At 37.7% G+C, this 23310-nt stretch overlaps 5 protein-coding genes across 9 annotated transcripts; 3 read left to right on the top strand and 2 right to left on the bottom strand.

Moving 5' to 3' along the window:
* Positions 1 to 928: 928 nt before the first annotated feature.
* cnir (cornichon-like protein) lies at positions 929 to 2444 on the bottom strand. Its single transcript, XM_011302162.1, has 4 exons — positions 2172 to 2444; positions 1908 to 1976; positions 1250 to 1503; positions 929 to 1178 (listed from the first exon to the last, which is right to left on the bottom strand). Exons 1-4 carry the CDS (start codon positions 2250 to 2252, stop codon positions 1115 to 1117), a joined length of 468 nt encoding a protein of 155 aa, XP_011300464.1. The 5' UTR covers positions 2253 to 2444; the 3' UTR covers positions 929 to 1114.
* Positions 2445 to 3435: 991 nt separating this feature from the next.
* On the top strand, positions 3436 to 5497 carry IFT57 (intraflagellar transport 57). The gene is made up of 2 exons (XM_011302161.1): positions 3436 to 4090; positions 4205 to 5497. Exons 1-2 carry the CDS (start codon positions 3933 to 3935, stop codon positions 5271 to 5273), a joined length of 1227 nt encoding a protein of 408 aa, XP_011300463.1. The 5' UTR covers positions 3436 to 3932; the 3' UTR covers positions 5274 to 5497.
* A 929-nt stretch (positions 5498 to 6426) lies between these two features.
* crq (croquemort) lies at positions 6427 to 13691 on the top strand. 4 transcript variants are annotated; one of them, XM_011302160.1, is made up of 6 exons: positions 10612 to 10974; positions 11085 to 11220; positions 11350 to 11504; positions 11587 to 11728; positions 11841 to 12650; positions 12805 to 13691. In XM_011302160.1, exons 1-6 carry the CDS (start codon positions 10910 to 10912, stop codon positions 12850 to 12852), a joined length of 1356 nt encoding a protein of 451 aa, XP_011300462.1. In that variant the 5' UTR covers positions 10612 to 10909; the 3' UTR covers positions 12853 to 13691. The 4 variants fall into 4 exon arrangements, with proteins under 4 accessions (XP_011300460.1, XP_011300459.1, XP_011300462.1 ...); XM_011302158.1 differs by lacking the exon at positions 10612 to 10974 and adding an exon at positions 6427 to 6754 and having other exon boundaries at positions 11841 to 13691; XM_011302157.1 differs by lacking the exon at positions 10612 to 10974 and adding an exon at positions 9922 to 10071 and having other exon boundaries at positions 11841 to 13691.
* A 70-nt stretch (positions 13692 to 13761) lies between these two features.
* Mulk (acylglycerol kinase-like protein Mulk) lies at positions 13762 to 16055 on the bottom strand. Its single transcript, XM_011302163.1, has 7 exons — positions 15678 to 16055; positions 15471 to 15590; positions 14858 to 15251; positions 14676 to 14791; positions 14265 to 14590; positions 14030 to 14160; positions 13762 to 13882 (listed from the first exon to the last, which is right to left on the bottom strand). Exons 1-7 carry the CDS (start codon positions 15785 to 15787, stop codon positions 13781 to 13783), a joined length of 1299 nt encoding a protein of 432 aa, XP_011300465.1. The 5' UTR covers positions 15788 to 16055; the 3' UTR covers positions 13762 to 13780.
* Positions 16056 to 16114: 59 nt separating this feature from the next.
* LOC105264938 (uncharacterized) lies at positions 16115 to 23304 on the top strand. Of its 2 annotated transcripts, XM_011302164.1 has the most exons (5): positions 16115 to 16504; positions 16686 to 16798; positions 18103 to 18345; positions 18626 to 19260; positions 19362 to 23304. In XM_011302164.1, exons 1-5 carry the CDS (start codon positions 16429 to 16431, stop codon positions 22768 to 22770), a joined length of 4476 nt encoding a protein of 1491 aa, XP_011300466.1. In that variant the 5' UTR covers positions 16115 to 16428; the 3' UTR covers positions 22771 to 23304. The 2 variants fall into 2 exon arrangements, with proteins under 2 accessions (XP_011300466.1, XP_011300467.1); XM_011302165.1 differs by lacking the exons at positions 16115 to 16504; positions 16686 to 16798 and adding an exon at positions 17356 to 17909.
* The last annotated feature ends 6 nt before the right edge of the window (positions 23305 to 23310 follow it).

The raw sequence follows: 23310 nt of genomic DNA on the forward strand, positions 1-23310 counted from the left end.
CGATTCAATTGTCGTCGCTCCCCTAGGGCAGGGGTTTCCTATGGTTTTGGCAGAAAACCTATTCTTCTTCTTAATTCACGACAAATCACTTTTCATCTAGATCCTTTTTGTATTTTAATCAAACTACGGGAATCTGAAAAATCGGAATGCGCACCGATTCAAATAATTAAATCATCTCCAAATTGAATACACATCAACTTGCATTAACTTTTTTAAATTATTTTCTAGTATTTTACCATTTTATTCAATTATCGTCGCTCCCCTAGGGCAGGGGTTTCCTATGGTTTTGGCAGAAAACCTATTCTTCTTCTTAATTCACGACAAATCACTTTTCATCTAGATCCTTTTTGTATTTTAATCAAACTACGGGAATCTGAAAAATCGGAATGCGCACCGATTCAAATAATTAAATCATCTCCAAATTGAATACAAATCAACTTGCATTAACTTTTTTAAATTATTTTCTAGTATTTTACCATTTTATTCGCGAGAATAAATTGGAAAACTAAATTATTGTAGAAATATCAGTTTTTTTTCATCTCCTGAAAAATAAATCATTTCTCATACGACTCTTAATTCCCACATTGTGATGAGATTTCTAGTTTAACTCCAAAAATTGATTTTATCCGTCTCATTTTTGAAAGGATCCTCTGGGGTGTAATCCAGGACGGGGATTTACTCGTATCAGTGGCTAATCGCGAAATCAATTCCCAGAGTAGAAATCCTATTTCACCTGGGGTAAGAAACTAGGTCTTTCGGTTTCATTTCCAGTTTTCTCCTGGGGTTATTCGATTTCTTCCTTTATCGAATTACAAGAGGGGAAAATTTCGGGAGAATAAATGGAAAAATGGGGCTAACATCGAGGGTGGGATCCCCGTGAAAGACCATGTTTAGACATTTTGAAGAGTTTGAAATAATTCAAAAAATATGTGCTTAAAAATTTATGTCTGTATTTCGTTTCTTTTTGGCTGCAGTCGAATGCGATGGACTAGAAATTAATAATTTCTCATACATCCTTATAAATTCTCCTCATCCCTCTAAATTACTTTCATTTTCCATTAAATCCCAGACTCTCCAAACGAAACAAGGAAATTGGTGAAAAAAAAAAAGTGAATCAAACAATAACATCGTCGTCTTTTCTGTTGATGGGATCGCCCCTGAGTAGTGCAATAATGAGACTGAAATGAAAAATGAGGCCATTAAATTCCGGAAAATGTGTAAAATTGTTGGAGAGGATTCCAGCACTTACCAGTAGAGGTAAATGAAGAAGAAGATGAGATAGTATCCGAGGTATATCAAGCAGTCCCTCGTGTGTTTCTTCAATTGTCCTCTGTTGTGAATTTCGGTGGGATCGAAGACTCCCATGTTGCCCTGGGGTACAGTCAAGTACTCACCACATAGCCACAAACTCATTGGCAGATTCGCCAATGCCAAAAGCCACTGGCCATGAATTAACAGGATCACGTTGACGAGGGTGTGAGCAACTAGCTTTGGTACAACCCACTGCGAATAAAAATTTATGTACATCAGGAGTTTTTTCATCAGACCCATTCGACAACTCCAGTTTTATTTATCATCAGTTTCAATGTTGATTACTTTATTAAGTTGCTTTTATTTTTTTTTCTGGGTATTACTGGATTGCTGCATGATGCTCATATTCTTTGTTGCACAACGAATTGTAAAGAAATAAATAATCAATCGAGCAATATGTTCCTTGGAAATAAAATAGCCGGGAAAATGGTCGTAACTCGTGAAAAAATGATTTTTTAATTATTGATCATGATTTCGATCACTGGTTTTTGGAGGTAAAACATTTATAATTCATGTGTTATTTATTTCTTTAAATAAACAAAACCTCAACCTCAAATAAAATAAACCAACATTCACGAAATATAACAACTAATTACCTGATTTAATCTCAAGCAGCATTGCTGAGCATTTAAATAATCACATTCAAGGTCAGAGAGTGCAATTACCTTGATAGCCATCAATTAAGAAAAATGTTTGTGTATCAATTGCCGCCCAACAACAGTTGGTAAGAACAATCACCCAAAATTTTCCACCCCAACCTCTGAAGTTACTCAACTCGAAAGTTATCAGCCAATTAAAAGACTTCAATTATTAATGTTGAAGATCTACTAATGGATTTTAAATTCTCGATAAAAGGATACAAAGTAGACAAGAACAAAAAGTACAGCTCCAGTGTCCAGAAGAGCTACAGCAAACAACAACGGCTCCGAAAACAAACCCATGGTATTTCCACTGAATCACAATAAAATAATCACTGAATAATCACATCAAATTTCTCAATCACTCAGTCCATAATAACGATCTTCCTTGGCATAATTGAAATTCACTCTCATTGTTTATAAACCCCAAAAACGTGGGGGAACTAAAACGAAAAAGTACCGACAGTACCGACCCAAAAGGATTGACTAAGGTAGAGGCTCAGTTCTGGGGGTTTGAGTGACCCCAGCGGCATCGTAGTACTGCACCCCAAGAGAGGGAGGACACCACACGCAATGAGGATGTCGTACCGTCAGCCGACTCGGTATCAGAGGAGCATAAAAATGGAGGAGGTATTCACTGAAATTTGAAATTTCGAAATTTTTCGAAAAGTATCAGGGGAGCATGAAAATCGAGGAGGTATTCACTGAAATTTGAGAAATTCGAAATTTTCAAAAAAGTATCAGGGGAACATGAAAATTGAGGAGGTATTCACTGAAATTTAAAAATTAAAAATTTCCAAAAAAGTATCAGGGGAGCATGAAAATGGAGGCGGTATTCACTGAAAATTGAAAATTCGAAATTTTTCGAAAAGTATTAGACGAGCATGAAAATCGAGGAGACATTCACTGAAATTGAAAAATTCAGAATTTTCAAAAAAGTATCAGGCGAGCATGGAAATCGAGGAGACATTCACTGAAATTGAAAAATTTTTAATTTTCAAAAAAGTATAGTAGTAGGGGAGATTGAAAAATTTTAAATTTTCAGAAAATAAAATTCACCCAGTCGATTGATCCCTCTGACAGCGGGACTGCTACTGAGGCAGTTACCGAGTCGGCTGACGGGCAGACCCCCCACCATTGGGTGAGGCCCCCTCTTTCTCTTTGGGGTGAGGTACTGCAATGCCGGTTGGGTCACTCAAACCCCCACTGAGCGGCTCAGTTCACCCCAAGAGAAAGAGGGGGCCGCACCCAATGGTGGGGTGTCTACCCGTCAGCCGACTCGGTAACTGCCCCAGTAGCAGTCTCGCAGTCAGAGGGACCAGTCCACTGTCCACAGTCCACTGGATGAATTTTATTTTCTGAAAATTTAAAATTTTTCAATGTCAGTAAATACCTCCTCGATTTTCATGCTCCCCTGATACTTTTATAAAAATTTTGAATTTCGAGCATGAAAATCGAGGAGGTATTCACTGAAATTGAAAAATTTTTAATTTTCAGAAAATAAAATTCACCCAGTCCATTGGTCCCTCAGACAGCAGGACTGCTACTGGGGCAGTTACCGAGTCGGCTGACGGGCAGACACCCCCATTACGTGTGGCGCCCTCCCTCTTTTGGGGTGCAGTACTACGATGCCGCTGGGGTCACTCAAATTCCCAGAACTGAGCCTCTACTTCAGTCAATCCCCTTTGAATGTTCCTATCACAACAATATTCAATATCAAAAATTTAACTGAAAAATAACTACATTTGTGCAGTCTAAGTAAATGAATAATTACGAGAAGCTCCAGAGGATTATTTTTCTTTACCGAATAGCAGATGATTTTTACAATAAAAATCACAATTTTTTGTTGTAAACATTACAAGTGTCATGTGTCACCTGCTTAAAACCTTGTTTGTGTATTTTAGTAGTTGTAATAATCGATAGGACAAGTTTCGAAACAGTAATTGTGACTCAGGGAATAATAAAACAGCTTTGACAGTTTAAATGTTTCGAGAATCAGCGAAAATTGTTGTCGACGATGGACAGGCACCATCGGCTCCATTTGTTATTAATGTTTGGATGGAGGACTTCCTGGAGAAGCTGAAAGTCCTGAATTACGACAACAAATTCGTCCAGGAGTTGAAGATGAAACCGATTAATAGGTCAATAAGCATTCCATCGTAATTTAACAATTGAGAATATTCAAATCCCATTAATAGTAAATTCCATATATTTTTCAATTTTGCAACTTTGTAATATTAATTAAAATTTTCCAGGCATTATTTTGTCGTCCCAACGAATCCTGGCGAGCAGTTCTACATGTTCACAACATTGGCAGCCTGGCTAATAAGAAAATCTGGGAATAATTTCGAATATCCACAAGAGTCCGACGATCCCAATTCGACAATTGCTCTCATTCTGAATCACCTGAAGGGGACAGGTGTTCCTGTTGAGTTTCCTCCTAATAAATTGAAGCAGGGAGTGGGGGAACATGCGATCTACGTGCTGGATCATCTGGCTGATCAGGCAATCAAAGTGTCTGGTTTTAAATGGAAGAAGACTGAGATTCCACAGGATGATCCCAACCAGGAACCGGAGATTGAAGAGGACGAGGCTGAACTCATCCTGGAAAAAGTTGAAGAGGAGATGATGGCGGAATATGACGAGGAAGATGATGATGTCCTCCATATCGATGATATCACCAAACTTTATGGAGCAGCTATGGACGACGTCCAAAAGCCTGAGAATATTCTCGAGTCTCAGACTGACACTGAGGAGTGGAAAATAGAGCTGGAACGAGTTCTTCCTCAATTGAAAGTCACGATAAAAACAGATTCTCGGGACTGGCGTGCTCATCTGGAGCAAATGAAGCATCTGAGGGCCAACATATCGACAGGACTCAATGGCACTAAAAGTCAACTTGATAAATTACAATCAGATATTGGAAATACTTTGGAGAAGATCAGAATGAGAGAGATGTACCTGAATAGGCAGCTGGAGCCTACCCTCAACGAATTTCGAATACTCCAGGAGGAACTGTCGAAGGTCAAGGAGCATTACAGAGATGTCAGTGGAGGAGTCACCGAACGTACTCGAACATTGAGTAAACTTACTGAGGAATTGGAACAAGTGAAGAAAGAAATGGATGAACGAGGATCCAGCATGACTGATGGTACACCACTGGTGAATATAAAAAAAAGCATCACTAAGATGAAAACTGAAATTTCTGAAATGAGTGTTAGAATTGGAGTTTTGGAGTACAGTTTAATGTGCACGAGAGTTCAAGATAGAACGCAATTGCAGGAAGACATGAATAACACTAACTCGAGTTCAATAATCAAATAAATGAAAGGGGAATTTTTAGAATGGAAAATCCGTCCACAGTGTGATAACTTCAGAATAAATTTGAAATTAATCGAAAAAGATTTGATAGACAGTTATTATTTCCGTTTCATTAAAATATCTCTTTGAATTACAAGAAAAATGTGGAAAAATGCAAAAAAGCCCTGAGGTATTCAATACTGAAATAATTAATTATAAGAACTAATTAAATGGCTGGAATAAATTTTGCTGGATTGAATTTCTGTGGTCTTATGAATTATTGATTCTCATAAAAATAATTCGAGTTATTTCCAAGAATATTCTCCGCATTCATCTCGCCCGCATAATCACCTCGGAGATTCCGATTTATCAAACACGAATACTCCGTTACCAAGGCCACAAAAAAAATCATCCATCCACATTACCCCTCCCCCCTTTCGCCCTTAATGACGTCCCGTCATTAAGCAAAAATGTCGCACGCCTAGTTTCCAAAGACGAAACTCTGAAAGACCCACTCCACTCCCTTAATTGCGCATTGCTCTATAAAAAAAACTGGAGGAGATGGATGCAAGCGTTTTACAGTACATATTTGCGGACTCCAACGTTAAAGGAAACCTGTAAAAAAATTCGAGTACGCAAATTAGAACACCGTAAGCAAGTTTGTTGACCCAGAAGGAGAGTAAACGTTGTAATTAGGCGTCTCACTGTTATATTTTAATATTTAATCACCTCTGGTGCATACCATGAATTTTTCGGATTTAAATACTTCATTCTCGTTGATAAATGTTTCTGTAAATAAAATGCCTCTGTCTTGCATTGGCAGCCGCTTAATTTTTCCGCTGCACAAGTTATCACTCTGCTAATTTTTCGCGTCCTTATCAACGCCGCTTTCTCATAGTTTGTAGAATTTCCAGGGAATCATGGAATGCATTACTGAATATTACTGAATATTCATGTATTTAATCTTGAATTTTTTTTTCCATTTGAAAGATTAAAATTCAATGAATTGAGATTTCGTCTGATGATTGGAAAGTTGAGGAATTCATTAATCGATTGTCTTAATTGATCCAAAAAATTGAGTTTAGTGAATTGTTTATTTGTTTTATTGTTTGATAAAGACCAGATGTAAACGTCTGAACATTCTCGTTATTTATTGATCTGATAATAATTACTAATGATTCATGGATGGTTGTAACAGGGGGGAAAACTCTCTTTCCACTTTCTCTCGGTTTATTTGTGTCTTGTTCTCACTGCTTCCATCAATTTTGTGTACCAGAATTGCCCCCTCTTTCCTTTCTCCGCTCATGTGTGATACAAAATACAGGCAAAGTGGGTAAAATAAAGTTTGCGCAGGCCAGTCACCGGCGAAGACTCGCAAGTGTAACGAGCTCAATGCTCACAGCAATTCCAAATCAAAATTCCAATTGACGACAAATGTAACGAGTGTTTGTTCTTTTCTCGACAGTTCAGTGAACAATTAATACCTCTAAGGAAAATACCCCCAGGTAAATCATAAATCATAAATCTCAATTTTAATATCACCGATCACCATTTCGAAGTGAATCTCGATCACTAATTGAGATCATCGACTCATTTTTTATCCACAGAAGAAAAATTAAATGCACTGATCAAAAATCAATTTGCTGTCTGTTTAATTACTTGCTTAATTAATTATTTGGGTTTGCATCTGGTGGGACTACTGGAGTTATTAAATTTTAAGGAAAAATTGAAATGAGATGTTCACTAATCGGATGTTTTACTTCTTCGCTATAGAATTAATAACAAAGTTGTTTCGTATTGGAAAGTAGATAAACAAGTATTCGCACATGAGCGCTTTCTCTCGTTGAACAATCGAATATTTTAAAATCCAACAGACCACGGTCGATGTTTTTTCCCCTCGTTATGTCACGGTCTCATTACATTATTTGTCAAGACAAATACCGATCTGTCGGAGATTACCCAATCGTAACGTCATAACGGATTATTAAACGTGTTATCCGTTTTGCTCGAGATAATTATCAAAATAACTGAAACAATTCCAGTTAATTTCCTTCTGTTTTTAGAAATATCTCCGAGTGTAAAACCGATAATATTTTTCACCGATTTTCCTGTCACGAGGTCAACTTGATATGCGAAGACAGATTTACGAATAAATTTCTCAATGCAGACTATTTTGGATAATTCAAAGTTAAATTAGAAAATCTAAAAATACAGGGATTACAATGCTTCCATTGGGGAGTAAAATCCAAATATTTAATTACCTTCAGCTGGAGGCTAAGTTAATTTGACCGGATTCATTTCTTTACTACTGAAATATCAAGGGTGATGGAATCCTCTCAAATATTCATCATCCCGGATATAGTGGTGTACCTGAAACCACTTTTCACACAGTGATAAATTTTAGAATTGATCTCCAACGATGACGTCATCGATTTCCACTTTGAGATATTCGAGTTTTCGATTTGAGGGGCTTCTTGACATGAATCACGTGTGCGGATTCTCGAATCATATCGATTATGCGGTATTTATGACTTCCTATTGAAATGGTTTTGCACACTAACTAATTTTTAAATAAATATTCTCTTAAATATTCCAGTAATTGATAAATCTTGAGCATATCAAAAAATTCATGTCGTAACACCTTTGAATTTTTATGAAATAATTTTATAATTTCATTTATAGAAATAAATAGAAATAAAAATTAAATAAAAATTGCATTTTTCTTGAGATTCCAGTGCGAAATAATTTTGTCAGAATTTTCTGGAATTTTTATCTGAATACGCATTTCCGCGTGGTGAAAGATTGGGATTTGTTTAAACGTCCAACAATTTTTGAATAAATTCTGAAGCCTCCGCACTTCCTTTGAGATAATAAATCTGAAATTTTATCCTGACGTTTGCAAGAGTCAAAGTCCTCCGTTTGTCTCCATCAGTATTTTTTCTGCATCTGTTTCGGTGGAAACCTTGATGAATAATAGCAGATTGATCGTAACGGTGGAATGAGTCAGGAGATAAAAAGTAATCAAATGCGGGAGCTGGAATGAAAAAAATTATGGGTGTCGTTGCGGGTAATCTCAACTGTCATAAAAATATTGAGAATAATACACTCGGTTTACATAGACTGGCGTTGATTCACTATCAGGCCGCTATTATTTTTAAACTGAGCATTTGTTTATTCAGAAATATTCCCCAGGAAAGCGATGAAACGAAATTCGTCAAATGACAACGAAAAATTCGCGAAAAAAATCAGTACCAAACAGCAAACGAAATTGAATCAGCAATTCAATTTTTTTTATCAGAATTCCAGCCAATGAAATTCATCACATTTGATTTCATCATTCACACCTTCAACACGGTTTTCCCACTGATAAATTATTGATAATTTTTTATTGCACTTTATTCATTTTGATAATTTTTAAGTTCAAACTTCACTTACCGACAAAATATTCTAGAGTTACACGTAATTACCGTACGTTCACCTGTCGATCGAACAACTTCGATTTTCATCAACTTCATCGATTTTAGCACACGCAATTTATTTGCAATATCTCGAAATTTATTTAAATCCATCAGATTTTTGTCGTCTTATCGCGAGACATCGAAGTGTCAAAAAGGAATGATTGCCGGAAGATTAGACGAATGGATAAAAACAAAAAAAAATTAATTGAACTTTGCTCGCTAGACGATTTTTCAATGATTATTGAATATGTCCCTCTCCATCGAGTCATTCTGAAAATGCTGACAGTATTTAGTGCTGTCGCCACAGAGTCCGTTATCAAACTGTTATCAATCAAATAGTTTTCGGTGTTTCTGCTCCAATTACCCAACACTGAGTCAAAAATTTTGCGCTTTTTATGATATTTTGTTCACCGACAAAAAATATTATTCGTATCAATTGAATTGACCAGAGACGAACGAATTTTGTTTGAAATTCGAATTAATTACAGAATTTTTTACAATTCGAATAATTTTACGTTGAGTTCTTCGGTATTTACTTGTCCTGTATATTTTTTATTACCGATAAATAATTTTTTTTAGGATAATTCAGTTTTTTGCCGTCGAGATGTAAATGTATGAGGATTAATACACCTCTATCAGTATTCGATGACTAATGAACAATTGTGACAGAAGGAAAATCCAGGAAGTCCGATGAATCCGCGAACCTAGAATCTCGCGCTTTAATTACGGCAATTAGTATCATTCGAAGAACATGTGCAATCAGTAGTGAGTGAATTTGCAGTGTAAACAGAGTAATGGATCAATCAAACATTTGTTATGAAAAAGTCTTGTACTCAGTGAAAGAAAAAAAAACTTTTGCCAAGTAAATTTAATCTTGCGAATTTTACAAATCGAAAAAAAAGTGTTAACTCACGGAATTGGAATTGATGTGGAAATAATCAGTACCATAAAATTGATTAGATTGATCGATTCTTTTGTAATGATGATGAATTATCCAGTGAACTTTGAACAATTAGTGAAACCAGTGAAAATTCGGTTGATGATTTTCCGCGATTCTCAAACTATTCCAATTGTTTACTTTAATAAACAATAAATTGCATGAACTCTGAGGGAATTGAAAAAACATAAACGGACAAGAAACCTCAACACAAAAAAGTTAATTTGCTGAATTATTTTTTTTATGAACAATTGATTTGATAATTCAGGAAAAAAGTTATTATTCTTTCTACTGCTCTGAGTAAATGAAGTGTTTCCTCTCATCTCGCACAATTGGATAATTCTGGGTAAATCTAAAAGTCTGGAAAAATGGATCGTAATGAAGATCTGGTTTTGACCGAACTACCACATCGTAAAAATATAAATACGTGAGTGAAATTTTAACATTCCAAACGATCCTCTCCGCTCCTCCGTGAGTTTTCCAGAAATATCTCCAAAACCGAATGAAATAATGAAATTCTCGTTAAAATGATTTCTCCAGAGCTAATTGAGTCGCACAAAAAAGGTCATTACAAAGATTTCACTATCTCCTTCAGTTTCAGAGATATCTCTGCTTCGCCGCTGAATTACTACCTGAACTTTTAAAAAATACTTTACGAACTAGTTAAAATCAATTGCGCTGGTCAGATAATGACTCTGAAAAATTCATAACAGCTATTGAAGGCGAATGCAAATGAATTTTCTGTGATTCATACTCAATGATTCATAATTGCATTGAATTAATTTCATATTCGAAAATGCCCCTGGACTCCAATCGAAGTCTACATAATTTATTAAATCTCCTAATGTAAGATTACAAAAAAAATTACCGCCGCCTTTGAAATTCAAATAATATGCGTTCCAATGGCGCCAAATGCATCAGATAATTCAGAGGGAATAATCTGATCTGGGATTATCTGAAGACATTTTTGAGAAATGACTGGGTCAGCGATTTTTCAAAGTCGCGGATTTATTTTTTTTTCATTCACTTCGAAGTTCGAAGGTCAAGTGGATTTATGAGTGAACTGAGTCATAACAGTAATGGAAGACAGCCAAAAACGATTGGATGTCAAAGAGATGTCGACTCATTACACCAATGAAGTGCATTTCATTGTTATCTCTCAACGATGAAAATTTTGTCATCAATATTTTCAATAGAAACCCTGGGACAATTCAGTTTATCACGAGTGTCACTCTGAGGAGAGTTTTCTACATTTTCATGTGACAATGTCTGATCTGGATGCCCTCGTTGTCTCAGGGTTAGGACCGCCTGAGTCCATACAAACCTCGCTGTAAGGATAATAATAAATAAAAATTGAACATTTGTGTATTTAGGGGACTCAGCAAGGAAGTTAATTCCCTTTTCTTCGGGTTTTAATGATTTTATTGTTGATTATTGCAGTGAACTACCGTCGAAGAAGATGGGGGTCTCCAAGGTGAAGGTTGGAATAATTTTTGCAGTGGCAATTGTTGCTATTGCTGCAGGAATTGCAATGGGAATGTTGTGGAGTTCAATTTTCGATGGAATTCTCTCTCGTGTGAGTAATATCCCCGAAATTAAAAGAAAACCTCTACTTTTGAGGAAAAAAAAATATTGTTTTACTCCACCAACAATTTAATGACTCATTACTGTATTTATTTGAGATTATTGAATGTTCTGACAACAGCAATTGATTCTGTCTCCGACGTCGAAGAGTTTCTCGATATGGAAGGAGACACCGATTCCTATGTATCTGAAGATTTATTTATTCCACTGGACAAATCCCCAGCTAATACGAAAAGAAAAGCCACACTTCATTGAAAAGGGCCCCTACGTTTTCAAGTAAATACAAAATATTTCAAATATCTCAAAAAATGAAAGAAAAATAGCAATTCGAAATTTCACAATTTTTTATTTTTCACAGGGAAATTGATTATAAAGTCAATAGAACTTGGAATGACAATGGCACTTTAACATTCTATCAAAGGAGAATCTGGCATTTTCTACCAGAAGAGTCGAATGGTACACTTGATGATCAAATTGTCAATCTGAATCCAATAGCAGCCGTAAGTTCTCCAGAACATTGATCCCAATTTTGTAGAAATAGATATAGTCGATTATTCGGCAATATAGATTTTATCTCTAGAGACTCAGTAATTTCAATTTTTTTTTTCACAGACACTCGCCTACAAAGTCAGGTACAAAAGACGTTTTATGCAGCTCTTAGTGAGTGGTATCTTGGAGGGTCTCCACGAGGGTCTAACAGTCACAAAAACCGTTCGTGAATTACTATTCGATGGTTACGAAGACGATTTAATCAACTTTGCAAAGAAATACGACATTCCAGGGATTCCTTGGGATAAATTCGGCTGGTTTTACGGTAGAAATGGCTCAGAGACATACGATGGAATCTTCAACATGAACACTGGTGCCAACAACATGAAAGAGATAGGAATCCTCCACGAGTGGAACCACAGCGACAAATCGAAGATATACACCGGAAAATGTGGCCAGATAAACGGGACTCTGGGTGATCTGTGGCCCCCAGTGAGGGATTACGAGGATGTATCAGTATTTGCTCCAGATGTTTGCACACTTGTGCCACTGAAGGACAACGGCCACGTAAATTATGATGGACTGGAGGGCAAACAGTTCATAGCGACACCACAGACCTTCGACAATGGCAGTAAAGTGGAATCACGAGGTTGTTACTGCAAGGATATTGAGTGCCAGCCATCGGGAACACTCAACGTCTCAACCTGCAAATTTGGAGCTCCAGCATTCATCAGCCTCCCACATTTTCATCTAGCTGATGAGAGTTATCTCAATGCTATCGATGGATTGAAGCCAGCTAACGATGGATCTCACGATTTCTCGATCCTCGTCCAGCCAGATCTAGGGATTCCCCTGCAAGTCAAAGCTCGTCTCCAGCTTAATCTACTGATCCAGCCAATGGAGCACATCGGGCTGTTTGCCAATGTACCAAAGGTATTTATTCCCATGCTCTGGTTCAGGCAGGAGGCTGATCTCTCGTCAGACCTCGGATCTCAATTAAAATTCGTTCTCATTCTTCCAACCCTGGGGCACGTGACCTTTTTCGGCATCGCTGGTCTTGGTCTTCTTATTTTCTTTATTGGTGGAGTTGTCTGCATCCGAGGACGCAGGAAAGCAGAGGACAATCAGAGATTGATCGCAAGAGCTGAGACCAATGGGTCTAATAGGACTGAAGGATGATTGTTGATTCGTAAGAGAATAAAACGAAAGAGTCAATTATATTTTTTTAACGCCAGGAGGAACTGCCGGATTCGCAATGTTTATTCACGAGTTGAACAGTCTTCCTATTTTTTCGGATTTTTCAATGTAAATAATGGAAATGGAGGGCCGGATGTGTGTCATGGGACTGAGCTCAAGGGGCAGGAGGAGAATCGTGATAAACAAGTGCCTCAAGGGTTCGTCGTGTTGGGGGAAAGTTCGGTAGAAATATTTTCAGTGCCCTATTAGGGTTTCGTGGTCTTTTCGGACCTTGATTGGTGAATTCAATCATCAAGTTTCTAAATGTATCAATTGGATACTTTATAACTCGTTGAAAATGTTGAGAACATTTTGATTAGAGTCATGAGGGAGTGATTAATGTATTCATTAATTAACTATCCTCTCGTTCGAATCCATCGTTTCATGACTATTTGACACGTAAAGATATGACAAATCGTTATATTGAAATGATCGTGTTAAATAGTCGTGCCATCGATTTTTTTTTCTTATGAGAGTAATTCACCGCTGGCAATCGTTCGAATGTGCCTGTAATTGTAATTAAGTACATCGTTCAAAATCGTTCGCGAACATCGATCCATATGTTCGCGATTAATTAGTACTAACTACTATTTTAATTGTCACACTATCAGATATACTGGCTGGTAGACGAATTGTGATACCAAAATGCAATCTTTCAATTAAATGAAAGACCCCTTGGTACTTATTCACCGAGAGCATCATTACTGATATTAAATAAAAAGAAGTATAAATTTTAAAGTAGGAGATGTGTACCCGCTTTATGATATCCATAGTTAATAGCCAAAACGTAAAATAATGAAGTCACAGAAATTGTATAGATCGTGTAATTACAGCGAAAACATTTTTACAGCTTTAGACAATAGCTTTATCTTGACAGGCTTCATCTCGAATTCCTCGTTGTCTATTGAGAAATATTGTTGCTTGTCACTCTGAAATAAATAACATAAAGATTTTTTATTAACGAAATCTCTTCTACACAAGAGAAAATGGATAGACAAAAATTCATTTCAAATAAATCCTGTCCTCTGAAATTAATTCAACTAAGTGAATAAGATTGTTATTTAACTTGTACTCACGGAGTCGTCTCCAGTGTTGGGCAAGAGTTCGATATCTTTGGCCTCTACTATTTTATTTATAAGTGTTTTTTCCCCTTTTATTCTTCTCCAGCCTTCGCTAACGAAATCTGTGTAACTAACGTACTCTGGACCTTCAAACGTAAAAAAAAATAATTAATGAAATCGATAATTTCGAAGTTGTATGTAAATTTTCCTACGGATGTCAACCAAATATTGTTATGTACATTATTATTACCTAAATGTAATTTGACAGACGGTGGGCCTTCCTTAACCGGATTCTTAACGTTACTAGTTATTAAACTGATTTCTGTTGCATTAATGGGTATTTCATTGTACTGTCCACACTTATCATTCTGAACTTTACTGTAATCGATTTCATTTTTGGCGTACGCTGTTCTTCGTGGAATGAATACGTGCCACCACCTTTTTTCAATCCTCTCGATGCTGTGATTGTCATCATAACACGTGGAGCAACCACTGCAGGGCTCGGAGTACCTTAGGGTACCATTTATCTCCCAATTTACGTCTTTTTTTATTCCATTGAAGATGTATGTCATATATCTGAAAGTACAGCACAAAGTTTCGTGAGAATGAAATGAATCATTTGAATACCTCATTAACTAATACTCAAGAATTAATTTAATACCTTCTGAGAGACCCCCAATACCAGTATTTATCTTTCCGAGCATGAGCATCCCTCCAGGCACCCCATTCTACAGCTCCAACAGCATAAATTGGTCTTATTACATTTTCAGGATCATTCTAATAAACAAAAAGTATTTGAAATATCAATAATAATTAATTGATTAATAGTTTATCGATATTTACATTCAGGGGTTCGACTTTCACGACGTCGACCATTTTTGTTTCTCCTTTGACAGCTGCCATCGTGGCATCGGCCATCTCATGGATGATCCTGTGATTCTCGTACCCTCTGAGGAACATTGTGTCAGCTATTCTGTTTGTTTCCCCCAGGGGAAGAATCCCGATGGGACACTGCTTAGCATACGCTCTGTTCCCCTCGTACTTTCTCATCAGACCTGTCACCACATCCAGAAGAGTACCATCTCCACCTGCTACTAGTATAGCATCCGTTGCAGTATTCATGTTTTCTATCAGGGAACGAGCATGACCTTCTTGTTCTGTCTGGATAATTGTCACTGCAATGCCAGCTAAGTGGAGCAGAGGCTCGCAGTATTTTTCGAATAATTTTTTCGCCTTTCTAAGCGATGAAAATATTAAAAATTCAGTAATATATCATTTTATTATCATAGGTGAAAAATAAATTACTCTAATATAGAATTCCCTGAAACTAGATTCCTTGGGGATATAAAATAATAGAAAAAAAACTCGATGTCTCGATGTCTCGATGGAATTTTGAAAAATAATTGTGAAAAAATCGAAAATTAATAATTGAATGCTATCAGTCATTATTGATTACCGTTTTTTAGCTGTTGGATTCAAAATAATGGTAATATGTCTAGGTTTACGTGCAGGAGGGAGTGGTTCATTTCCAAATTTGACCGCCTCCTCGCAATAAGCTCTCATTAATAAATTTGTTCTGCAAGAAATAGAAAATCAATGAATAATTTCGGATTAACCCAGAGTAGAGGTTATTCCATCACCCAAAAGGTAAAAAATCACTCACTGATAAACATCAAGTCCATAAGAAGTGCCATAAGTCAGAATAGCAGCACCGAACAGCGACTTCTTCCAATTATTCCTGATATTCTTGAATAAATTGACGATTCTTGCCATTTTCAAAATTATTTACAACACATATTCCTAATGAGTAAATGTCGTTCACACACCTTTTCTTTTTTCGCGGGGAAAGTTCTTGTCTAGAAAAAACCTCTAGATCAACCGGATTTGTCGACTGGCAAACCTGATATTTAAAATTATTCTCAAGAATCGTAATTCAACAATTTCATAGACACTGCGTCAATACTTTTTATCGAATTACACATTTGAAATAGATTCGAAATTGAATCGAATGAATCTCTCGTCTTCATCTTCATCATTCGAATTCTAACACTTTATGCAATCAAATGTTGAAAATGGAAACGGTTGCCCAACCTGTCCCTCGATCTCAGCTATTTTCATATGTATTATACTGTTATCGCATGTCCCAGCATGTGAAAATCCTAATTATTAAGAAAAAAAACAGTGAATAATGCCGACTCGTGGAATTCTGCAATTACCCTGACATCGTGATGCATCCACCCATTCAATACATCATCAACAGCATCTTCCTGACAGTTTGATAATATCTTGGATATTCAAGTCATCTGATTGCCGAACAGCCAATTCCATAAGAGAATGGGAAGTGCTTCGGTACACGAAAAAATAAATCTAAATAAGATAGTCAATTCTCGCATTACCAGGTGCAACGAATAGGAATGGTATCACCAACAAAGGTCCAGAGTCAGAAGCAAAATTCATTGTCCAAGGACAAAAAGCGAGACAATAAATCCCGTGAGTCAGTCCCATCTCTTCTCAAAATTATTTCCACAATTGTTTACTGTCGGCCCTTATTATTGCAATATTGCAATATTATGCAACCACTGCCTTACATAATCCCGAGAAAATTGAATCGAGTGCCATAAAATCTCGGTAATAATTGAGAGAAATGAGAGTGGAATTAATTTATTTTCAGATATTCGTTTGCAAAAGGGGAATAAACCGCTGGGCGGTAAAACGTATTATCTCGACATTAAGAATCATGGAATTGCCAGCAAACTAGAAGCAAAGATAAAGGATCTGGGAGGGGTGAGTCACCAATGCTGATTTTATTGATTTTAATTAAAGCATCTCTGGAATATTCGGTCAGTGTGTAACCGAATTCAGCCCTCCCCCATTCTAGATATATACTACATGCTATAAACTCATCTCCCGCCAATTTCCAATTTGCTATAGTCTAAATACTCTTTCATTCACCTAAAACCTCGAAAACTCTTCACCATTCATACAAGTCACAGGAATGCTTTCTTTTCCATTGACCCATTTATCTACTCATTTTTTTAATCCAATTAGTATCTTATTAAATTTATTTTTCAATTTACGAGAAGTCATGCCTTAATCCTGTTGACAGTGAATAAAAAATAAACAAATCGAGAAGTAAAAGAGAGAATAAAAAAGTGTAAATTTGTGGGTCGAATTGTTGGGAATTTCGGGATGGAATGGGTATCAGAGAATTCGATATAACGATATAATTGATTATATAGACGCTATATTGTCCATCGGCAGCTGAATTTTTTTTTTCTGATCCCAAGAGGGTCAGAGGATGAAAATGCGCCATCTTAAGGCAGTGATCGGAAGTATTGTTAACTAGCAATTCGTTATCTGCCCAAGGTGCTTTTCAAACAAACTCCATTTAGAGTAATAAACAAATATCAATGGGTAGAGGTGAAAAAATTGCGTGAATACGTTAATTATTATGGAGTATTTCAGTTAAATAACGTTGATGAAGTAGAAGCGCCGCCTCCAGGATTAACTAGCAAGCTGTTAACGGCGAATGGCCATTTTGTGCGTGACAGCTCAATGGGACAGAAGAGACACTTTAGCATTTTTTTTTCTGTTACGAGAATAATTGATACATGATAAAATCAATCTGCACGATGACTACCCCGATAATTTCTCGTGAATCTTGAGGACATGAATTATGATAATGAAGTGTTATGAATTCAATGTTTCATTGGTAAAAATGAGTAACGTATGACAAAGGCGTCGGCTGACCCGATGATAATAATGCTCAGCCAAAGTGTATGTTTTGTGGGGAATGTTGGTTGGGATTTAGTGTTACATGTTTGACATTATCGTTATTTGCCAATATCGCATTCGTCACTCCCTTGGTTCAGCTTGCTCGACAAATTCTTAGCCTGTAAGTGGTTATTTTCAAAATCACCAGCACAACTCGACTCCGTTTTTTCCATATTATTCTCTCATGCATTTTTTTTGTTTTTTTTTTTTGTGTAAACAGCGAAGAAGGAGCTGTTCGTTGGAATTGTTTCAATGAGTCAAGTGGGGTTTATTAATAAATCGGTAATTAATGCTGATGAATTTGTTACTTGCAGGCGGTTGAATTATTCCTGGTTAAAAGTGTGACACTCGTTGTGAGTGATAGAGCGGGAAAATCAGATCAGACACATTGTGATAGAGGAAAATGGGGTTACGCCAGTGGAGGGAGCGGGGGACCTCCCTCGATGAGGAGTACAGAGGTCCCAACACCAACTCGGACGTCTCCAACGCCGTCCTTCAACGGTGAATGTCCCCTCTCAAATTCAACCAATACAAGGGCTCAAACTGCCCACAGAACCGTGAGTTATCCTCATTATTATTACCAAGAAAATGTCTACGTTCTGTTCATTTATTATTTGAAAATATTTCACGTTCTTCCCACCAATCTGTCACTAAAACCAGTGACTCCCATTGAAATCAATTATCCTGTCATGGATGTCATTTTCCAAGCTGTCAAATTAATTTTCACCTCGAACTATAACCAGATGATATTTTTATCAGAACGTCGGTCCTTTTTGTGGATATGAAATATATAATAAATATTTGTAATAAATTTATAATGGAATTTTTATGGACCAGAAATCGCGAGTGGATGCAATGTTGGAACGTGCCCTGACACAGCCGCAAAAGTGTTCAGTAGATCCTCTCGATAACGCTCACAGCTGGGGCATACCAATCTGGACTACCGTGAGTTTTCAAATTTGGCTGGACAAGATATACTCATCGCTGAGAGACAACGCCAATCTGAAGTGCATTAGACGGAATAGTTCTGCTGATAAGGACATTAAAGTCAAAGAGTTTGACAAGTCGTATATAAAGTTTGAGTCGTTCAAGAGGGACACGAGACCTGTTTTTCTCGAGTTGTCTGTGTGGCCTACTCTTAATTTGGAGGGTGAACCTGGCACTTGTCCCTTCGACAGGAAGAAAAAGGAGGAGGAAGTCAAGGTAGAGAAAAAGGAGAAGTCTGATTCAAAACGAGACATGACACGTAGATCACGCGCTACGGCAACTAGAGCCAGAAGGTCCGAGCAATTGGTCGCTGGTTATTGTGAAATATGCCGAATTGATTACCGAGATCTCAATAAACACGTGCAGAGTGACAAACATCTTGCTTTCGTTCGTAATGACGATAATTTTCTGTCGCTCGATACACTCATTAATTCGGGCGCCAGTGTCGAGGCTTTTCTCAAACTCAATCAGACTGACGATGTCGGGTTAGTATTCGGATTGTCATTATAAATATTTACATTGTCTCGGTTAAATCGATGAAACTCAATAAATGATACTAATATTTTGATTTTGTTGTTTGTCGCAGGCAGGATTTATTCACCAATGGAACTGATAAACTTCATGGCGTTGTAATACACAGCGAAAAATCGGACAAAAAAGTGAAATCAGCGATCAACGATTATCACGTTGATGAACTAAAAATGGTGCAGTGTAATGGTGCAAGACGTAAGCTCAATATTAAATTGAGTTCACCTCATAATTTACGTGCGCGTACTAAACACGAGAGTGGACATTTACTGCGTTCCAAAGGTAGTCCACGACATGAGGTTGAAAAATCGGACAAATTTTACGACAAGTTCGATGGTTTCACCATCAAAAAGCGAGCTAAAGGCACAATATGGATTGAGGAGGACGATCCACCGGATGTTAAAAACTGTGTGAATGTCAAAACTGACTCCAAAAATCCAATTGTCGAGGATAAAATTCCCCTAAGTGAGTTGAATGATGCAAGGCCCATGAAGAGTAAAGAAAGTCGTACCCCGAATGACAAAAAATCCCAATTACTGAGAGTAGATGACCGCAAGGAGAAGAAATGTGTGCCCTTGGAGAATGGACAGGATAGAGCACCAGCAAATGAATCATTGGAAACAAAAGCTCTCAACGGTGACTCGAGATTGGGTGCAGAGCCTGAGGAAAAATCACAAGGAAAGTGCCAATTTCTTAATGGTTCTGTAAAAGCTCTATCAACTTGTCCCGATCTAAATAATAAACTCGACCAAAAGAACGAGGACAATGAAGAAGACGAAATAAGTGAGAGTGAGGTTGAGGTGACAGACTGTAATCAATTGAAACTCGGTGATAAAAATCAACGAATCGTGAGAATCTCAGAGAGTGAAAAACAGGAGAACAGAGAGGAAAAAATTAAACCGAAACAGACGAAACGTGGAATGAGATCAACGAGAACACGTCCGAGACTATCAGTTGAGGAACGTCTGATCGAGGATAATCGTGCGTATTACAAGGTTGAGGTACTGGGAAACAAGTTGAGATCGAGTACATCTCAGTGCGGTACAGCACCTAGTGCACCGAGTACTATTAAAGAATTAAAAGAAGCTGAACAAGTTAAAGAGCCGGAACACATTGAAGAGACAATAAAGAAAGAGAATGAGCCTTCCAGCGAAAAACCAGTAGTTGTGCGATTCAAAAGGGTACGAAAATCAGAGTTATCACTTCTGAGTGATGAAGCCGAATCATTCATGTTCGGTGATTCGAGAAGAGATGACTCGACAGATGCCAGTGATACAGCTGAAGATGGAAGCAATAGTAGTATATTACCTGGGGATACTGAGAGCGATTGTGATCGCAGAAATTCATCAAGTATCGTTTCATCACCGACGAATAACACTCCTGTTAAACAAGAGTCTATTCTCATGGACGATGATTCTCAGGACTCTGTGTACATGGGACGTGCCAGGAAGAGAAGACGCACCCAGACAGAGGCGTTGATAAAGGATAATACGGACTATTACAAATTCGAGACACCTGGTAGCAGATTGAGGTTTCAAGTCTCACCAACTGCTGTTAAGCATGAAATATCCAGTGATATCGCGAAAGTTTTGGATAATGATGGATCCCCCAAAGTTAGCTCCCCTAAACTCCAATCAGACACTGATAATAGAGACAATAATGGGGACAAGAGTGATAGTGTAAATTGTGAAAAACTTTATCCGTCCAAGCCTTCAGCTGAAGTTGAAAAAATGAAATTTTCTTTTGAATCTGTACCGAAATCTGAGCCGTGGTATCAAACTTATCAGCGTCAGGATGAGGGGGCCGAGTTTTGGCATTATTCAAGTGAATCTGACTGGAGGAAGCCCTTCCTTTTACCCTATGAGATTGAAAATTTCCACGAGAATCTACTCAAACTCTGCCAGAAAAATGATGCCAGGAAGAAAGCCAAGGCTGCAAAAATCGGGCCCAATTCATCTGGTAGATCACCGAGGAAGAGCCCGAGATGTCATGCCTCGACTTTAGCGATAATGTCGACGATAATCCGGAAACGAGAGCAGCAGTCTCATTCCTCGAGTACTAGTATTGCTGATGAGGAGTCACGATCAAGAACAACAACACCCAAACCCGATAATAAATCTGATAAATCCGATAAGCCCAGTACTGATCTTGAAATTCATAAAATAGCTAAGAGCATAGATGACATGCTGAATGCCGATGTGGATTTTGTTGATGACTCCTTTGAGGTTGATACAATGGCAACGATCGTCGAGAATGAAAATGGTAATGAACGACACGAGTCTGAGATATTCAAAAATCCCTCATCCTCGTTGCGAATACCCGGAGCTCCAGAGAATCTCCTGGAATTGCTGGACAATTGTCATCAACACATGACTGGCATTGATAATTCGTCGTGTGCCAGTTCTGAATGTGGTGAGTTGCTGATTGAGTCGCCCTTGAAACGGCGAAAACGGAGGAAAAATCGTACCGGTTGGCCAGGAAGAATTCGTAGGAGATTGCAAGTGAAGCCAGTAATTACTCAAGATGTTGATTCTGAAAGGGAGAATCTGCCAACTCAGCCCCGTCGGCATCAAGGCACTGGCGGTGAAGAGGAGGAGGAGGAAGAGGATGAAGGAGAGGGAGAGGAGGACGAAGAGGAGGAAGAAGAGGAAGAGGGCGACGAAGATGTCAATCCGGGGAGGCATAAGATTGACAAATGCGATGAAGAAAAAACATCCAACGATGAGAATCACGAGAATGTGTTCAGGAGTGATAATAAATCATCCCCGACAAAACACATTGGGCCAAAATCGTTGAATCGAAAACGTCGAGATCCAAATCGAGAATTGGGCAGACCTTCCTCATCAGACACCCTCGACTCCAATTGTGAAATTGAAAACGAGGACTCGGGATACAGGAGGAAGGGACAGACGACGATAATATCGCGTAAAAATTACACAACTGGAAAATTATCATCAAAAGGAAAACAGTCGGAGTGTGACGAGGAGGGCAAGGATGTGACTGAGGTAGAAACAAATTCCGTTGGTGGTCAGAGTGATTCGGTGGAGTGCCCAAGAACAGAATGTGCCAATAGTAATTCTACGAAGGGTATTAAGAAGTCGACGACAAAGACACGAACACGTCAGCGTAAAAGTACATCGGGAGAGACGGCGTTTGATAGTGAAAGTTGTAAAAAGGAGTCGTTGGATTCTGATCCTGTGGAGGGCCCACTCTCCGAAAGAATAAGTCCAGTTCCTCAACAAGCTGGGGAGATGCAGCACAGACGTTCGAGCATTGAATTTCAGCCTGTTGTCAGGGTGATGAAAATCGACGATCAAGTCGATATGGATCACAGTATTCTCTCAGTAACGGTCGCGAGTAATCGTCGATTGAGAAGCTCCAGTTCTCCAAGATCGCGTAATTCACCACCAGCTAAGCGATACAAAAGATCGAGGGGGCCATTTGGTAGATGGATGAAAGACAGTTGAGAGAATTGTATGAAATCAGGGGTTTTAATCAAGGAACCGGTGTAAAAAAAATTAATTGAATTACATTTTCAGTAATTTTCTGTGAATATTGAACATTTAATCTTCATTAGATCATTAAATATCATTAACGTTTAATGTACAAAGTGAGCAGATCCGTATTTGTCTTATGTACTTGAGTATTTAACGTCCTTTCACATTGTAAAATTCTCGATTGTATTATTACCATTATCACTATTATTATCGCTATTATTGCAACATTATTATTATGATTATTAATATCATTATTGTCGTCATTGGTATGTTTTTTTTCTAGACGAGAGACAAGTTGAGTTGAAATTGATCTTGGAATGTTTTAATTTCTCCTTCAAATTGTATATAATTTTTTTTTATCTACCTTCCTGATGCTACGGGATTGAAGACTGGATACAGCTTTACGATAGTGTTCTTTCTCCTCTCAAAAACATTTTTGCTGCCATCACTTTGTGAGGTACAAGCAGAAGGACATTAATAAAATATATCATGTTTTTTTTTATATCATGT

The sequence above is a fragment of the Fopius arisanus genome, unplaced genomic scaffold (genome assembly GCF_000806365.1).
Source record: "Fopius arisanus strain USDA-PBARC FA_bdor unplaced genomic scaffold, ASM80636v1 scaffold00026, whole genome shotgun sequence".
NCBI lineage: Eukaryota > Metazoa > Arthropoda > Insecta > Hymenoptera > Braconidae > Fopius > Fopius arisanus.

Bases quoted from the DNA above. Each gene is read 5' to 3' on its own strand.
- LOC105264938 (XM_011302164.1), top strand. From the start codon at position 16,429: ATGGTATCACCAACAAAGGTCCAGAGTCAGAAGCAAAATTCATTGTCC. The intron at 16,505-16,685 runs GTGAGTCAGTCC...ATTTATTTTCAG, and splicing joins AAAGCGAGACAATAAATCCC to ATATTCGTTTGCAAAAGGGG. The intron at 18,346-18,625 runs GTGAGTTATCCT...TTTATGGACCAG, and splicing joins CTCAAACTGCCCACAGAACC to AAATCGCGAGTGGATGCAAT.
- IFT57 (XM_011302161.1), top strand. From the start codon at position 3,933: ATGTTTCGAGAATCAGCGAAAATTGTTGTCGACGATGGACAGGCACCA. The intron at 4,091-4,204 runs GTCAATAAGCAT...AAAATTTTCCAG, and splicing joins AAGATGAAACCGATTAATAG to GCATTATTTTGTCGTCCCAA.
- cnir (XM_011302162.1), bottom strand. From the start codon at position 2,252: ATGGGTTTGTTTTCGGAGCCGTTGTTGTTTGCTGTAGCTCTTCTGGAC. The intron at 1,977-2,171 runs GTATCCTTTTAT...ATGGCTATCAAG, and splicing joins TTTTTGTTCTTGTCTACTTT to GTAATTGCACTCTCTGACCT. The intron at 1,179-1,249 runs GTAAGTGCTGGA...TTTTCATTTCAG, and splicing joins TTCTTCATTTACCTCTACTG to TCTCATTATTGCACTACTCA.
- Mulk (XM_011302163.1), bottom strand. From the start codon at position 15,787: ATGGCAAGAATCGTCAATTTATTCAAGAATATCAGGAATAATTGGAAG. The intron at 15,252-15,470 runs GTAATCAATAAT...TTCATCGCTTAG, and splicing joins AATCCAACAGCTAAAAAACG to AAAGGCGAAAAAATTATTCG. The intron at 13,883-14,029 runs GTGAGTACAAGT...TATTTATTTCAG, and splicing joins CCAACACTGGAGACGACTCC to AGTGACAAGCAACAATATTT.
- crq (XM_011302156.1), top strand. From the start codon at position 10,910: ATGTCTGATCTGGATGCCCTCGTTGTCTCAGGGTTAGGACCGCCTGAG. The intron at 11,505-11,586 runs GTAAATACAAAA...TATTTTTCACAG, and splicing joins AAGGGCCCCTACGTTTTCAA to GGAAATTGATTATAAAGTCA. The intron at 11,729-11,840 runs GTAAGTTCTCCA...TTTTTTTCACAG, and splicing joins ATCTGAATCCAATAGCAGCC to ACACTCGCCTACAAAGTCAG.